Source organism: Gastrolobium bilobum, unplaced genomic scaffold, assembly GCF_033153095.1.
Source record: "Gastrolobium bilobum isolate Gb01-03AN ecotype WA unplaced genomic scaffold, APGP_CSIRO_Gbil_v1 utg8690, whole genome shotgun sequence".
In the NCBI taxonomy this organism is placed as follows: domain Eukaryota; kingdom Viridiplantae; phylum Streptophyta; class Magnoliopsida; order Fabales; family Fabaceae; genus Gastrolobium; species Gastrolobium bilobum.
In genome coordinates, this window is record NW_026896141.1 from 184,143 (window position 1) to 201,342 (window position 17,200).

At 35.8% G+C, this 17,200-nt stretch overlaps 2 protein-coding genes and 1 non-coding gene across 4 annotated transcripts; 1 reads left to right on the top strand and 2 right to left on the bottom strand.

Moving 5' to 3' along the window:
* Window positions 1–4,639: 4,639 nt before the first annotated feature.
* On the bottom strand, window positions 4,640–10,201 carry LOC133297994 (shaggy-related protein kinase eta-like). Of its 2 annotated transcripts, XM_061497235.1 has the most exons (13): window positions 10,074–10,104; window positions 9,880–9,992; window positions 8,310–8,402; window positions 7,630–7,689; window positions 7,236–7,508; window positions 7,064–7,138; window positions 6,930–6,986; window positions 6,435–6,575; window positions 6,271–6,321; window positions 6,091–6,186; window positions 5,904–5,987; window positions 5,485–5,589; window positions 4,640–4,946 (listed from the first exon to the last, which is right to left on the bottom strand). In XM_061497235.1, exons 1-13 carry the CDS (start codon window positions 10,102–10,104, stop codon window positions 4,851–4,853), a joined length of 1,275 nt encoding a protein of 424 aa, XP_061353219.1. In that variant the 3' UTR covers window positions 4,640–4,850. The 2 variants fall into 2 exon arrangements, with proteins under 2 accessions (XP_061353219.1, XP_061353218.1); XM_061497234.1 differs by having other exon boundaries at window positions 9,880–10,201.
* A 4,785-nt stretch (window positions 10,202–14,986) lies between these two features.
* LOC133298005 (small nucleolar RNA R71) lies at window positions 14,987–15,093 on the bottom strand. Its single transcript, XR_009749712.1, has one exon. It is a non-coding gene; the product is annotated as a small nucleolar RNA R71 (small nucleolar RNA).
* Window positions 15,094–15,223: 130 nt separating this feature from the next.
* Window positions 15,224–16,920, top strand: LOC133298001 (uncharacterized). Its single transcript, XM_061497242.1, has 3 exons — window positions 15,224–15,518; window positions 15,636–16,129; window positions 16,246–16,920. Exons 1-3 carry the CDS (start codon window positions 15,224–15,226, stop codon window positions 16,918–16,920), a joined length of 1,464 nt encoding a protein of 487 aa, XP_061353226.1.
* The last annotated feature ends 280 nt before the right edge of the window (window positions 16,921–17,200 follow it).

Below are 17,200 nucleotides of genomic sequence, written 5' to 3' on the forward strand. Positions count from 1 at the left end.
CGGTATATTTTATGGGATCTATTAATCTCATGTTCCATGAAATAATTATCTCATGCAACAGAAATAAAATTGTGGGGTCTACTACTTTTTCAAAAAAAGAAAAAGAAAAAGAAAATAATGGACCTCACTATTTTGACTCTGTTGCATGAGATAATTATCTCATGCAACATGAGACAATTATTTCCCATATTTTATTTGTAACGGATTGTTGTTAAAAGGTATGGTAATGGAATGTAAGAATAAAAATTACCCAAACTTCTCACTCTAGAAATTTTTTATTTTTATTTATTTACAAAATGGATGAGTTACTAAGTCTAGAGGATTGAAGTATTGAACAATCAAAAGCAAATTTTGGTTTCGAACGAGGATATCATAAAAAACGTAATTATAAACAAGAACATCGATATGGACAGAAGTGAACTGGAAAGCCAAATGGAAGTGGAATGGGCTAAGTAGAAGCAAACTTTTGATACATTTGGTGCACCAAACTCGGTACACCCGTACTATTAAAAATATTTCTGTGAGTAGGATGGAAACATTCCTTTGGCTTCTAAGAGGGGATAACCTAATGACTAATGAGATCGTTTCGCAGACTCGAATTTTTGTCCTCTTTGCCTATCACATTCGGAAAAATCTTTGCACGCTATACAAGATTGTGCTTTGTCCCAGCAAATTTGGAAAGCATTGTTTCATCCCAGAGATTGGTAGCAATTTTTTTTCTAAATCTTTAGGTGCTATTTGGTTGGAGCTTTCTGAAAATTTGCCCATGCAAATGGAAGTGGGTATCATTGAAAGCCTTATTTGGTTGACTGATTCTTAAAATTTCTCCACCTAACCCACTTGCCTAGCAAAGCATGTTTGGTCTTAGAAATTCATCCTTTTTCACTGTTAAGAAAGACATCTTCAACATGATTTTTTGTTACTTAGATGGGCAAATGAAAAAGTGAATTATGACCCAGACCAAAATACCCCTTGGGCTGAGTTAAGTTGATGAGTCAGGCAACAAGTCATGGGGTTGCCAACTTTCCTCCACAGGCTTAACCAGTGGAAGGAGACTCTGCGATGCCCATCTCTCCAGTGACTTGAAAATTTCTATCTTTTGCGATGACATTGAATGTGTCTTTCGGTTAGAGATGGCAGATACTATTGAACGGTGTCGTGCGGTTTGGGATGGTGGATGACGATCATGATAGGAACCACTTGGGCTCCATGCAAGTGCTACACGTTGGGTACACATTGATATCATCATTGTTTGCAAACTCCACATTGATCCCGTTGGGTACTCATTTTTTATTTTCCCAAAATTTTTAAAAATAGAGATATTTTCGTAATTGCCACTTATTTTCCCATCTATATTTTACCTCAAACCAAACATAGACTTTATAAATCTTACCTAATTTACCCGGTGAAATTTTTTCCAACCAAACAACTTTGTTTACATTTTCCTACCAAACTCACTTTCCCACCATTTTCCTATCAATTATATTTCCCTAGTATTCCAAAAATTTCTCCTCAACCAAACGCCCCTTAGGGAAGTGGGTGGAATGGAATCTGTCAATGAAGATTGATCTTATGAGGTATGGAAGCTGGCTTCTCATGTTTAGCATCTCATGTTGTTTTGTTTGGAGGGAAAGAAATAACTTTGTTTTCCATGACATTCAGTCTTTACCCCCAAACGATATTTAGAAACATTCTTAGCTACCAGGACAATTTTATTGAAGTGCAGAACTTGCTCAACAAGGGAGGCTTATGCTCCCAAGTCCCAACAAAGACAACAGTAATGGCTAAAATGGACTTTTCCTCCCTTTGGCTGGTGGAAACTAAACGTAAATGGTGCTTACTCTAGTTGAGGGAAGGAATCAAGATGTAGGGGAGTGCTAAGAGTCATAGCAATGGGATGTGGGTTTTTGGTTTCTCCAAGAGTTTAGAACAAGGTAACCCAACTAGAGCATAACTATGGGGAATCCTTACAGATCTTGATTTAGCTTGAGAGGGAGGCTTCAGAGCAATAATCCTCGAAGAAGACTGATAGGAATATACTCATATAGATGCATGTAGGAAATTATATTCTACCAATGAGGTGGCATAACTAACTTTAGAATATTTTAGGAGGTTAGGCTAAATATAAGAGGGAAAATATGTAGTGTGTAAAGGCAACATGAGAAATATTGGACTTGGAATTGAGAGAGTCAGTACCTCTCGAATGTACTGAAATTTAGCTTTTCTGCTTTGATTATTTTACTGTTAATGTATTTGAATTATGCAATTTCCTTTATTGTTCAAATATATAGAAAATCCAGATCCTTTTATAGGCAAAAATATTGTTGTTTGTCTCTGTTTTATTATTATTTGATCGGGTTCTTATCAATTGGTATCAGAGCTATCCGATCCAGGTAGCTTTGAACCACACCAATTAGGAAGGAAAAAAAAAGAATGGAAAACAGATCTGAAGATTGGAGAAAAGAAGAGAGACAGCTGGAAAACAGATTGGAAGAAACAAGAAAGGCAAGTTGAACAAAATAATAGGGAGATACTCAGGCTCCTTGATGAACTTCTTGAGAAGACCAAGAATCACGCTTACAATAACGGACAGAAGGCGAGATGGAACACAAGTTTCACAGCCAAAAAGGGAAACCCAGAGAGGTCTAGTGGTGGAGAATCTATTTCGCGGAATGAAGATTCCTTTATTCTATAGAGAAGAAGATGATGCCTAGGGATGCCTAATTTACCTTGAGTAATATTTCCAAACCAAGAAAATTCGAGAAGAAGAAAATATGAGAAAGGCAAAAAAAAGCTTAGAGGTTTTGCATTCAATTGGTACAAATGTTGGAGTTGGCTTAATCCTTATGCTAGTTAGAACAAATTTGAAAAAGCTTTTATAGAAAAATATCTTCTTGAGATTTATTTGGTAGAAGATGAAGGTTGTGAATCTCAAAAACCAGAATATGAAAATCAACAAAATTCTAAGTGGGAGAAGGAAAGTGACGATAAAGATAAACCAGTGAAAACAGAAGTGGTTTCGATTTTAAAATGGCCAACAAAAGAGAAAGGAAGAGAGGAAAATCAAGGACTCTTGAAAAAAGGATTCAGAAGAAGGGCATTTAGAAGAAGGTGTATGCGTGTGCAGTTGACAGAATCACTACGGGCTCCAATGATGGTGGTTGATCCTCCACCCTTACCGGAACCACCGGATTTGCGCTGTTATGAGAAGGAGCAGCTGGAACATTTGACCAATGGCATTGAAGGAGGTCGATTTTGTATGCATTATGAGAATGAAAGAGCGGTTCAAATCATGGAGGCGAAACAAAATGGTGGCTAACAAGGTGGTGGTCGACACACCTCTCTCGCTTGAACCATCAGATTCGAACAGTGCTTCACGAGGATAGTGGTTGTGATGGCATTACAAGATGAAAGAAGAGCAAGGTAGGTCAAGGGATACACTACACAAGTTGGGCCAAGCGGTTGACCTAATGGGCCCAAATTATTTTAAGGCATTCCCAGCCCAACATAATGATATGATTCTTTTAATGGGTTCTTTTGAAATTGCTCTTAATACATTCTCAGCCCAACATAGAGACAGAGGTCTCTTACATTCTAGTAAGTGTGATGTTAGGAATTGCAAAACGATGATAAAGATGCCTAGCACCAATCCATCAACCCTAGACAATGTCAGCTTACTCAAAAATTTTGAGATTCCCATTGAGGGCGTTCAAACTCCAGTAGACCAATTCACAATTGTGGCTGGGTACTCAGCAACATTAGAGAAGGAAATCTTCATTTATTATTGTGGAAGGAATAAAAAATCTCATCGAGGCTCCGTGACCAATCCTAATCTTGTGGGAGTTGCAGAGGAGTCATGGGATCCTGGGGGACATTATCATTCTTCGGGCGCATGTGGATTTCTACAATTCAATCAATGGGATCCTGGTGGAAGTTTCTTGGAGCTAAACCTCACCTTGATGGCAAGATGAGTGTTTTGGGGGAGAGTATTGATAAGAATATACTCATGTAGGTGCATATAGGGAATTATGTTCTACCAATGCGGTGGCATAACCAACTTTAAAATATTCTAGAAGGTTAGGCTAAATATAAGAGGAAAAATATGTAGTGTGGAAAATATTGGACTTGGAATTAGGAGAGTGAGTAACTCTCGAATATACTGAAATTTAGCTTTTCTGCTTTAAATATTTTACTATTAATGTATTTGAATTCTATAATTTCCTTTCTTGTTCAAATATATAAAAAAATCCAGATTCTGGGCAAAAATACTGTTGTTTGTCTCTAAAAATACTGTTGTTTGTCTCTGTTTTACTTATTTGATCCGGTTCTTAACAGACTCTACTCTACCCAGATACTGGATTTCTAATAGAGTGATAGAGCTACTGCACCAAAGCTCGAGAGTTCAAATTTTGCCTATGGGAATTTGGTGGCAGATTGGTTCACCGTGCGATCTTGGGTTAGGGTCATCACTGGTACTAGTTTACCTAGAGTAGTTAGGTAGTCTTTGTTTTCAATATTAATAGTAAAAAGCATGCCAAACTAGGCTTGCCCCTACCTGTGTAGGCAAGAACACCATCATTTCGTACTACTAACTTTCTAAAATCCGACTAAAACAATGTAAAGATATAATCAACAGGGAATAGGTATGCTTTATAACTAGAATTAAACATTAGACATAATCATCAGTTTCCAGGTTACACTAAGCAGCCAGTAACATGTATACATCTTCAGAGGGGAAGGAAAACTGCATCTTAGACCTGAACCCTATTCTATTGACCACAAACAGGCCATCCTGTGTATTACATTAATCACTAGAACGATTGACTCCTTGTTTCATTATCTCTTTACATTTATATGCCTGCCGGAAGAGGAAAGTCCAGATCACTTTGCCACCTGAAGTGCTCTGGGATGAGTTTATCGATCAGTTCAGGGGGTGCTCCAGCTAACTGCAGCCAAATTTTCATTACGGAATCATTAACATATACAAATACCACATAGGTTATAGTAAAATTTAACTTTTAACAATTTAATTTAAATAAATATCAACTTCACCTTTATCCTAAACTAATTGGGGAAAAGCAAGAAAAGATTGCACTCAGACATGTGTATCAACATTCAACAATGCAATTTCTGTTGTGTTACTATCTATGAAGCACCGATACGGCATTTTTGATACGTTCTCAATGATACAGGATGTCGATTATCAAACAACACGTGTCCGATACGTTTTCGATACGCGTATCCGATACGTTGGAAAAGAATTTAAGGAGTATCGGTGCTTCATAGGTTACTATTTCCACTAATTTTTGTGTTAGTTACTGTTTGCAATTTAAATATATAAGAATTGTTACACTAGATTACCTTGCTTATTCTATAGACCGTGCAGAAGACATGGAGATGTCATAAAAACCCATGTTGAACAATAAACAATGAAAAAGCCTTACATACATCAAATTCAACAGAAGAAACAGATTAGATGCATACCTCCTGTTTAGTAAAGTCAAAAAGCGGAGGCAGTGGACGACCATTAGGTAATCGGGCATTCGGGTCACGAAGTTCATCAAAAAACCTATGCGCGCATGCTTCCAGCTGAATAGTGAAAGCCATTCGTTTAAACTATGCTAATTTTATAAATATTTTAAAATAATATATAAACAAAGAGAAAAACAAAACCTTTTTGTTAAAATACTTTATCACAGAAATTAATAACTATACTAAAATATGACATACCAAGGCATGAGTATCTAATCTCATGGCAACTAGATATGAACAAAGGGAACTTATGTAATTGTAAATAGTTTTCATATCAAGACTTGTTTAATATACTAATATGCTTCTGCTGTATATGTGCCTTCCTTAAAAAGGAAGGCAGTGGAGAAGGTATAAGGGTTTGCCGTACTCACTGCAGAGCATCGTAAGCTTGGTGAATATTGGAGAAGCCTTTGTGCAAGGTCAATTGCTTCAGGAGGCATTCGCTTTCGAAAAACCTGAACCATGGATCATTGCACCAAATGCATCAATCAACCGGAAAAAAAAAGCACCCAGAAAAACCATTATAAAGCAAAATATGACTGGCACGAATGCACTTACCTTATGCCAAGGATGACCTTTAACTTGGGGGAATCTAAAATCTGTATAATTAGGGTTCATACATCGAATTTCTTCTCGAGTCGGAGTACCAAGAATCTACAAGATGACACGCAAATAATTATTTCTCTGTAACTAAATTCATGCAATCCAGCACAAACATCAACATAGACAATGCATCACCTTAATAATTTCCACAAGTTGGTCCACCTGATTGTCTCCTGGGAACAATGGCTACAGAAACAGTTTGAAACTATGAGAAGTCAAGATAATCTTAAAAACAGAGAGAAAAAAATTATTATATATGAGCAACGTTAGAGCATAAGTTGCCAAAGAAGTTTGACAACCTGGCCTAGAAGAAGTTCGGCGAGGACACAGCCAGCTGACCAGATATCAACAGAAGTTGTGTATTCTGTCGCACCAAATATTAGCTCGGGGGCCCGATAGTATCGTGAACATATGTATGAAATGTTTGATTCACCCTCGACCTGACATAAAATTATTATAATTACACTTATTTTTAATGACCAAATAATCGTAACCAAAATTGCAAGTTCTTCCAACCAAAAACCTTTCTTCCATTTATTGGTCTTATAATAGGGAAAAATAACGAGCTTGGGTCCAGATTAATAACAATATTAACATTTTACCGGCTATTTACTGAAATGTCATCATCACTTACAAAATTAAAATTTGCAAATTTGTAGACAGATCTTAAAGAGCTTATCTGATTCTATGATCAATAGGTATGTAGCATATGACTTTAATACCGCACCATTAACAAGGTAGCATACTAGTATTAAGTAAAATGATTAGCACAAGAAGAATGCAGACCAACATACCAAAATTTTTGCACTCCCAAAATCGCAAAGCTTAACTTGGTGAGTGAGAGGATCAACCTAAAGAAGAAACATACAAAAAGTTTAGAATAAAAGAATGCAACTCACTGAGGAAAAACAGCAAACGAATAACATACCAAAAGATTTTGAGGCTTCACATCCCTATGGGTAACTCCTGGTACAGTATGGATATATGCTAGTGCTCTTAAGATCTAAACATCAAATCCCAACTCAAATGTTACAATATTTCAAAAACAAAAGTGAGGAACAACATATCAAACCAAATTGCAAATAGAGAAGACCTCATACTTGATATGTATATAATTTCACATAGATTAGGGGCATTCGCTGGTTCATACTATTGTAGCGCTTTAGAACTCGGGACATCGTTTCGGGGACATATTCCATTACCAAGTTCAGAAAAAGTTCATCTCTGCTTGTTGTAGAGAAGAAATGGTTCTGCATGGAAATTATATTTGGGTGATCCATCAAGCCCATTAACTGTAGTTCACGATTTTTGTATCGCCTGTCCTGCAGGACCTTCTTTATAGCCACAGCCTCCCCAGTCTCCAAGCACTTTGCCTTTGTTTCAGGTCAAAAAGGAACACAACCCAGGGATGTGAAGCAATGAGATACTTAACAACAAAAAATGCTTAGTAAGAATAGTTATCACCTTAGAGTTTAATACATTATTTATCCTTACCTGGAAAACAATTCCAAATGATCCAGTGCCAACAACACGTTCGGCCATGTAACTGATGGTCTGCAAGTGGTATTAGACATGAAGTTATGAAGAATAAAAGAAATGGAAACCCATGGATGTAAACATCAATCTTAACTTAAGTATTCAAGCTTATTGAACCATTATTGCAATACATCAAAATTCTTCAAAACAATACTTTTTAAGGCCCAAAAATGGGAAACCAAAAAAATAATAATAATAAATCAGTTGGTAGAAGGGGCAATAGGGGAAAAAACATAATAAAACCACTCCCTAAGAAATCCTAACTATCGAGGATAGAGGTGAGGGAAATCCTTATATGCAGCCTTGTCCTAACATTTTTGGAAATAGGCGGTTTCCTAGATTCGAACTCATGACCTTTCGGTCACAAAGGAGCAGCTTTACCACTGCTCCAAGCTCGTCCTCTTGGGACGGAAAACAACTATAGGCACTGAGGAAATAATCCAACTTCTAGATGACTAACAGAATTATATTTTTGGATTGATCCTTAATAAAAGGGGCAATTTACTAGCGTTATTACCCAACAAAAAATTGTACTTCCACTTTTTCCCAAAAAGGAAGTAAATTGTTATCTAAAGTATATATGAACTTGTACTAGAAACTTGACGTTGAGAATAAAAAAAGTTAGAATATGCCCGCACCCGTTTAGGTTCACCATTTTTGCCTCCAATTGTGGTTGAGATTATGTGACCAGTGACTTCACCATTACCCTCCATGACAGTAGCTGACATTTCCTGTAATTTATAGCAGTAAATAGATATTTAATATGGTAAGCAATTCTCCTAATACAGAAATAGAATATCAGACTCTTCTTGATGTAATATCTGTTATTGCTTATTGAGTTATTTCAATTAACTAACTTGTCAAAATCAACTTATTAGCAATTATCATCAATAATTTGTTTTAAAAACAATCACTAAGTATGGCAACTTGATATTCCTAACAGGTATCCCATTCACGACTCAGCAAAGTCACAGATGGACAATTGAACATGCATAGATGCAAAGCCAGATTAGCAGGCAATACTTTGGACTCCTACTCCAGTACTGCATGTTAAGATGAGATATTAAGAAAAACAATAAACTCTACTATTTCAAAATCCTGCATTGATTAAAAGTGTTCTATGATAAGAGGAACACACAGCAATGGAGCATGACCAGCAGGAATGGATGGATAGCCAGCAATCAGAATGGGAAGTTGAAGATAGGTAAAGTATAAAGAGCTCAAAGGTATATGCACATAAAGTTAAATCAGGTTACCACAGTTCACAAGAAAGCATCACATGCAAAAGGAAAGCTTTAATGTCAATTAAGAGACCACACAGAGAGAGAATATAAGGACACTAATTCCCTGAAGCAAACTAAAACAGTTTGAACAACAATCCACCAACAAAACAAGGAAAACCCGTTTTAAGAAGGTACCCAAGATTTAAATAGAAATTATACCTAAATAATAATGTAAATAATATAGGGCCAACTCTAAAACAAAATCCACAATGTTGCTAGAGTCATTTTAATTTCACAATAGATTATAGATTAAGTGAAAGCAACATGGCTTATTAGGGGGGGAAAAAAAACTGGGAGATAAATTATGACATGTTCCATCCCCATAAAGTAGCAGCGGTAAAAAAAAAATTCTGCGAGTGAAAAAAATCTGAGGGATGCGAAATTCAGGTGCACACAACATAGAGGCTAAGACAACTTGATGTTCAGTTAAGTACCTAGTCAGATTCTCTCTCTCTCTCTCTCTCTCTCTTGAGAGTTTAAAGGAATAATACGCCTAAATTGAAGAACAGGATTCTACATTTTCACTTCATTTGATTCCCTTTCACTTTTCTGGACCATTAAACGGAAAGCTCCACAAGCTTCAAATTTTCAACACTAAGATCTTAACCATAAAATCACATATGGAAAAACCCAAAAAAAGAGAAGGAAAAAAAAAACAATTTGTCTATTTACAAAATTACAATTCCTTAAGAAGGAGGGGAACATCATTCCTTTAAGGCCACCGTTCAACCACGCCGATCAAAGGTTCGCCGGAGAAAAACTCCGGCAAGCCAACCGGGGTCACATAACAAGGGGAAAAAAATGGAGGAAATGGTTAGATCGCCGTAGGCTTGTTCGGTGGATCAAAGACAATTCAAACATCGGAAACGGTGGTTGAGAACAGTGCTTTGTGTACAATGAGAGAATGTTTGAGAGTGGAAATTACCTTATCAGTCTCCATTTCGGAGTCACCGTGAGCCTCCACATTCGGGGGGTCATTCTCAGCTAGCGGCGGCAAAAACTGCATCGGTGGTTGTTGCGGTGGTGGTGGCGGCAACGGTAACGGCACCGGCACCGGCATCGGCAGAGGAAGAGGCAGAGGTAGAGGCAGCGGTGGAGCTGCTGCTAGCTGTTGTTGATGTTGGTTCGGCCCCAACGGAATGGAGGCCATGTGAGAAGTTACACACAGAAACACAAACACAAACACAAAAACACACACACACAGTGTTTCTCTCTCTAACTCACTTACTTACTTTCTCTCTCTTGTATGTTCCGAGGGAATAGTGCTCGGGTCTGGGTCCAGGCTTTGGTATATATATAGAGGAGAGTGTGTGTGAGTGATTGTGTGTTATCTCACGCTCTTCTTCTACAGCGTGAAACTCACGCCTAGATCATAGCGGTTCGATTTTTGTTCTGGTGTGGTGACGTGCACATCGGAAATATAGTCCATAGGCTTACGTGGGAAATCGAAGGAAGACAAGGATAACATGTAACCTCCAACGTTGCATTTGCGGAATATACGTATTTAGGATATAGTTATGGTTACGTAAAATACTGAAGTTTAATAATCTACACATTTATTAACTCATAGTTCTATGTGGCTGATGAGTTTAGTTTAATAAATTTCAGTTATACTAATAATTTTTATCGTATCAAATTTCTTTATAACATAATAGAATAATAATAATTTTCTTTATAACTATAGTGTTTGGATTTATTTAATTTATATCTGAAAAATATTTTATTAGTTAAAAAATTTAGATATATGTTATTTTTTAAAATAATATTTATCATATTAAATAAGTTTATAATTATTTAATAATATTATTAAATGCATGTTTACTTTTTAAAAAAAAATAATAATGAAGCGGCGAAAATTGTTTCGATTGCAATAAAGGATGACGGAAAAATAGCAGAGGAACCGGATGAAAAAAGACTGTCTTAAAGGCGTAACTGTAAAATTATAAAGATAAGGTGAAATGAAATTTTTTATTAGTTTCATTTATTACAAAGCATTTTTATTTAGAATTATTTTATGTTTAGATCAGTTACACATCGCGTCACACAAAAAAATTATTTTATCTTTAGGAAATCATCTTTATTTATTCATGTTTTAAAAATAAATAAAGTTCTAAAAAAAGTAAGCTTATATTGATTTTTTCTAATAATTTACTAATTAGCTTAGTAAAAAAATTTAACATTGGGACATGGACATTAGGCAAAGTCTACATAGATATGAAATAAAATTTATAATTACTTTTTTTTTTAAAACCAAATTTATAATTATTTAATAATATTAATAAATGCATGTTTGCTTTCTTTAAAAAAAATAACAACAAAGCAGCAAAAATTGTCGCAATTGTAATAAAGGAAGACGGAAAAATAGCAGATGAATCGGATTAACAAAGACTGTCTTAAAGACGTAACCGCAAAAGTATAAAGATAAGGTGAGATGACGAATTGTTTATTAGTTTCATTTATTACAACGTATTTTTTATTTATAATTGTTTTATGTTTAGGTAAGTTACACATTGCGTCAAACAAAAAAATTATTTTAATTTTAAGAGAACATCTTTATTTATTCAGGTATTAAAAATAAATAAAATTCTAAAAATTATAAGCTTATTTTTTTCCTTAAAATTTACTAATTAGCTTAATAAAAAATTATAACATTGGAGCATGGACATTAGGCAAAATCTACATAGATCGAAGATAAAATTTATAATTATATAATAATATTACTAAATGCATGTTTACTTTCTTTAAAAAAAACAATGAAGTGGTGAAAATTGTCGCAATTGTAATAAAGGAAGACGGAAAAATAGCAGAGAAACCGAATGAACAAAGACCTCCTTAAAGGTGTAACCGCAAAAATATAAAGATAAGGTTGGATAAAGAATTTTTTACTAATTTCATTTATTACAAAGTATTTTTTATTTACAATTGTTTAATGTTTAGATCAGTTACACATCGCGTCAAACCAAAAATTTATTTTATCTTTTTTTTTTTTGATAACAAAAATTTATTTTATCTTTAAGAGAACAACTTTATTCATTCACATTTTGAGAATAAATAAAATTGTAAAAAATTTAAGCTTATATTGATTTCTTCTAAAAATTTACTGATAAGTTTAATAATAAAAAAAATTAGCATTGGTGCATGGACATTTGGCAAAGTCTACATTGGAGCATGGACATTAGCATTGGAGCATGGAGCATGGACATTTACCAAAAAAAAAGATAAAATTTATAATTATTATTTTTTTGGTAGTCAAATTTATAATTATTTAATAATATTATTAAATGCATGTTTACTTTCTTAAAAAAAAATAACAATGAAGCGGCGAAAATTATCGCAATTGTAATAAAGGAAGACGAAAAAATAGCAGAGAAACCGAATGAACAAAGACCTTCTTAAAGGCGTAACCGCAAAAATATAAAGATAAGGTTGCATAAACAATTTTTTACTAATTTTATTTGTTACAAAGTAGTTTTTATTTACAATTATTTAATGTTTAGATTAGTTACACATCGCGTCAAACCAAGAATTTATTTTATCCTTAAGAGAACAATTTTATTCATTCACGTTTTGAAAATAAATAAAATTCTAAAAAAATTAAGCTTATATTGATTTCTTATAAAAATTTACAGATAAGTTTAATAAATGAAAAATTTAGCATTGGAGCATGGACATTTGGCAAAGTCTACATATATCTAAGATAAAATTTATAATTATTTAATAACATTATTAAAGGCATGTTTACTTTCTTTAAAAAAAATAACAACGAAGCGGGCAATTGTAATAAATGAATACGAAAAAATAGCAGAGAAACCGAATGAACAAAGACCTCCTTAAAGGCGTAACCGCAAAAATATAAAGATAAGGTTGGACAAATAATTTTTTACTAATTTCATTTATTACAAAGTATTTTTTATTTACAATTGTTTAATGTTTAGATTAGTTACACATCGCGTCAAACCAAAAATTTATTTTATCTTTAAGAGAACAACTTTATTCATTCACATTTTGAAAATAAATAAAATTCTAAAATATTTAAGCTTATATTGATTTCTTTTAAAAATTTACTTATAAGTTTAATAATAATAAAATTTAGCATTGGAGCATGGACGTTTGGTATGACGCTCACAGCGTGGAGCTAAAAAGGAAAAAGCTAAACTGAAGGCCCACGCTCACAGCATGAAAGGAGCTTTTCAGCCAGAGGCATCCACGCTACTAGCGTGGGATTCACGCTAGTAGCGCCATACATCCAATTCAGGCAGAAGCTACCACGCTACTGGCGTGGGATTGACACTAGTAGCGCCAGACTTTTCACAAACCCACGCTTGAAGCGTGGCAACCACGCTAGTTGCGTGGAGCTCTAGGATTCTTCACAAAAACTCTCACGCTCACAGCGTGGGAACCACGCTAGTGGCGTGGGAGGTGCGTCAATCAACATTAAATCTGTTTTAAATTAGAGACAGATCACACTGAGATTACGACAAGGATTCAATCAAGATTCTACACCAGGTCAAAGACTCTATAAATAGAGACTCAGGCCTCAATAGAAAATAACTTTTGCACAGAGAGGAAGACGAAGGCAGAACGCAGAGCATGCTTCTTCTCCAATTTTATGGTTTTATTATTTTATTTTATGAATTCTTTTCAATTCTTTGAATTATCATACATGAATATGTCTGGCTAGTTTTTTTATTATTGTGGTAAGGGTCACAACCCTTGATGTGAACCCCTTGTAGTTTGGTTAAATTTATATTTAATTATTTTAAATTGCATTTATTTTATCCTGTTCTTGATCTTTTAATTCTTTTAGAATTGATCACTCTATTAGGATTGCGAGGGTTAGGGTTTTCAATAGGAATATTGAGATTCTAGTTCCTGACAAGGGTAAAATAACAGTTCATGTATGCACTAGGGATATGCTACATGAACTGCAAACGTGGAAAATTCACTAGGTTAAAAAGATTAACTTGAAAAAGGATTTCTAAGGGATTAGGATTCTAATGGGTTTAATAAAGTTAAGATCACTAAGGGATTAGGGCTTAACTAACCAATTAATAGATGGTGAATTGTTTGATCAATGCATAATTAAATGTAAATATTAATTAATATTACAAGGTGGGGATCGGAAAGGTGTTGGCGTCCTTTACTGCAATAGTTTTTTATATATTTTTCTCAATCTCAACCTTTTACTTTAAGTTTTCAAAATCATCTTTGAATTGTTCACAAGTCTTGAATAATTCTCAATCTTTACAATCACAAATATTCTCAAAACCAATTTTATTAATCCAACTAGAAAGGAATAGTTAAAATAATTTTGGTGTCTCAATCCTCATGGAGACGATACTCTACTTACCCTTTATTACTTGGTACGATCGGTGCACTTCCCGATTTTACGCAACAAGTTTTTGGCGCCGTTGCCGGGGATTGGCTACGCCTAATTTATTTTTAACTTTTGAATTTCTTGATTGGATATTGTTTTGTTACTGATCTTTTTGCTGTAGTTTATGCGAGGTAAAGTAAATCGAGACACTTTACAGTTTGATCCAGAAATAGAGAAAATTGCAAAGAAGAACCGAAAGCTAGCCAAGCAAAGAAAGCAGGAAGAATCCTCGAGTTCAGAACCAAAAGCAGAACCCGAGATGGCCGCAAATAAGCAACCACCTCATGCGGAGGAATTGATGGAGTCAATCTTGGCTCCAATGTTTACACGGCCGAATTCAAGCATCATCATACCACAAGTCAACGCTAATAATTTTGACATTCAGCCAACACTGATAAACTTGGTTGAGAAAAATCCATTTGGCGGAGAAGACTATGAAGACCCTCATGATTTCATGGACAGATTTCTGAGAATATGTGATACAACCAAGCATAATGGGGTGTCCGACGATGCAATTAGACTCAGACTATTCCCTTTTGCTATAACAAGGAAAGCTCTGAGATGGTTGGATAGGCAAGCTCCCAACAGCATCACAACGTGGGATGATTTGGCTGCTAAATTCTTTGCAGAGAACTTCTCCAGGGAGAAATACAATAAGTTGGTGAATGAGATCACCAACTTCACTCAACATCCGGGAGAAACTTTATGTGCAGCTTGGACCAGGTTCCAAGAATTGATCAGGAAGTGTCCCCAGTACGACTTGCCGGACAGAAAGAAGGCCAGAGTTTTCTATAATGGAATGACGCCGGAATCCAGGATGGTGGTCAATGGTGCAGCTGGAGGAACCATAGCAAGGAAGACAGCAGCTTAAACTTTAGAGATAATCGACAACATGGCAAGAGCTGATAATGCTTCAATGGAAGTTCAGCCAGCTCAACCCAAGAAGGGAATTTTACAACTGGGGAACACCGACGCCTCATTAGTTGAGCAAAAGGTGATTTCACAGCAGTTGGCCAGTCTGAACGCCAAGCTAGATAGAATGCAGATCTCATCTAAAGTTAATGTATTCAACTGTGAGTACTGCAAAGAGCCACATGAGACTAATGAGTGCCCTACATTCAATGGAGCTGAACCATTCCAAGTCAATGGAGTGTGGTATGATCCAAGGCCACCACAGGATACCCAAAGTTACCAGAGAAATCAGAATGGAGGCCAAGGGAACAACTTTCAAAGGAGGAATCAAGGGAGCGGCTTGGATTATAAATCCAACAACTATCTGCAACCTCCTCCTCTGCCACTAAAAGAGCCATCCGAATTGGAGAAAACAATGATACAACTGGCCAAGACCACTAATGATCAAATAATTGAGACAAGAGCCTACCACAAGAACCAGGATGCTTCCATCCGAAACTTGGAGAGTCAAATAGGCCAGTTGTCTAGGCAGTTGGCTGAAAGAGCTCAAGGACAGTTCCCAGGAGATACAATTGTGAATCCAAAGGCAGACTGCAAGTCCATTGTGACTAGGAGTGAAATTTTAATCACTCCTCAAGAAAAACCAAAATCGGTTCAGCATGAGAAAGAAGAAGAAGCACCTGCCAGTGAAAAAGAAGAACCTGCAAGGCAAGACAAAGTAGAAGCAAAGAAGAAAGTTGTGGAAGCTCCAAAGCAACCGATGGATTTTTCTCGTTTTGAAAAACCTCCTTATCCTATGAAGCTCAAGCAACAAGCCCAGAAGCAACAATATGCCTGGTTCTTAGATATATTTAAAAAGTTACAAATTAATATTCCTTTTGCTGAGGCTTTAGCTAACATGCCTAATTATGCTAAATTCATAAAGATTTATTGTCTAGAAAGCATAAGTTGCAGGATTGTGAGACAGTAGCACTTACTGAAGAGTGCAGTGCCATCATACAGAAGAAGTTCCCACCAAAGCTTCAAGATCCTGGGAGTTTCAACATCCCAATTGCGGTAGGCAACACTAATGTTGGTCGGGCACTGTGTGATCTCGGCGCAAGCATCAACTTGATGCCATTATCAATATGCAAGTCATTGGGAATTACTGAGTTGAAGCCAACCATGGTCTCTCTACAGCTCGCTGACCGTTCTTTGAGGAGACCTAATGGAATCATAGAAGATGTTCTTGTTAAGGTTGACAAGTTCATCTTCCCGACTGATTTCATCGTGCTAGACATGGAGGAAGAGAGTGAAATGCCCCTTCTGCTGGGTAGATTGTTCTTGGCCACAGCTCGAGCTATGATTGATGTAGAACAAGAAAAGCTCGAGTTGAGGATGAATGATGAGAAAATCACTATCAATGTTTTCGATGCTATGAAGAATCCCTCTTATCATAGTGATTGTTTCAAAATTGAAGTGTTTGAAGAGGTGGTTATGGAAGAGAAAAGTGATTATCAAGAGCTTGAAGAAGAGTTGAAGGCTCTAGATGAAGCTGCTCCAAAAGAAGAGCGAGCAATTGTCTTTGAGGTACTAGAAAAGAAAGAAGATGACTCAGCTACATTGGTACCAAAGGTGGAATTAAAAGATTTGCCTGAAACTCTTAAGTATGCTTTCTTGGGAGACGAAGAACAATAACCTGTTATCATTAATAAGGAAGTCCATCAGCAGCATAATGAAAGCAAGCCAAAGGTTAAGATGGAAAAGCCCAAGAGTAAAGAAAAGCATGTAAAGACTAAGTTCAAAGTTCCTGAGAACCCTCATCCTCATTCACATGCATATGATCATGGAAGGAAAAAATATTGGATCAAGAAGATTGGGTCATCAATGGTAGCATGCTTCCAACCACCATAAATCACAAGGGGTACGTCAGGCTCGTGACGTTAAACAAGCGCTAATTGGGAGGCAACCCAATAGT

Bases quoted from the DNA above. Each gene is read 5' to 3' on its own strand.
- LOC133297994 (XM_061497234.1), bottom strand. From the start codon at position 10,104: ATGGCCTCCATTCCGTTGGGGCCGAACCAACATCAACAACAGCTAGCA. The intron at 7,690-8,309 runs GTGCGGGCATAT...TACCACTTGCAG, and splicing joins AAAATGGTGAACCTAAACGG to ACCATCAGTTACATGGCCGA. The intron at 6,576-6,929 runs GTATGTTGGTCT...ATTTTATGTCAG, and splicing joins TTGGGAGTGCAAAAATTTTG to GTCGAGGGTGAATCAAACAT.
- LOC133298001 (XM_061497242.1), top strand. From the start codon at position 15,224: ATGGCAAGAGCTGATAATGCTTCAATGGAAGTTCAGCCAGCTCAACCC. The intron at 15,519-15,635 runs GTTACCAGAGAA...TGCCACTAAAAG, and splicing joins GCCACCACAGGATACCCAAA to AGCCATCCGAATTGGAGAAA. The intron at 16,130-16,245 runs GCTTTAGCTAAC...GCCATCATACAG, and splicing joins TTAATATTCCTTTTGCTGAG to AAGAAGTTCCCACCAAAGCT.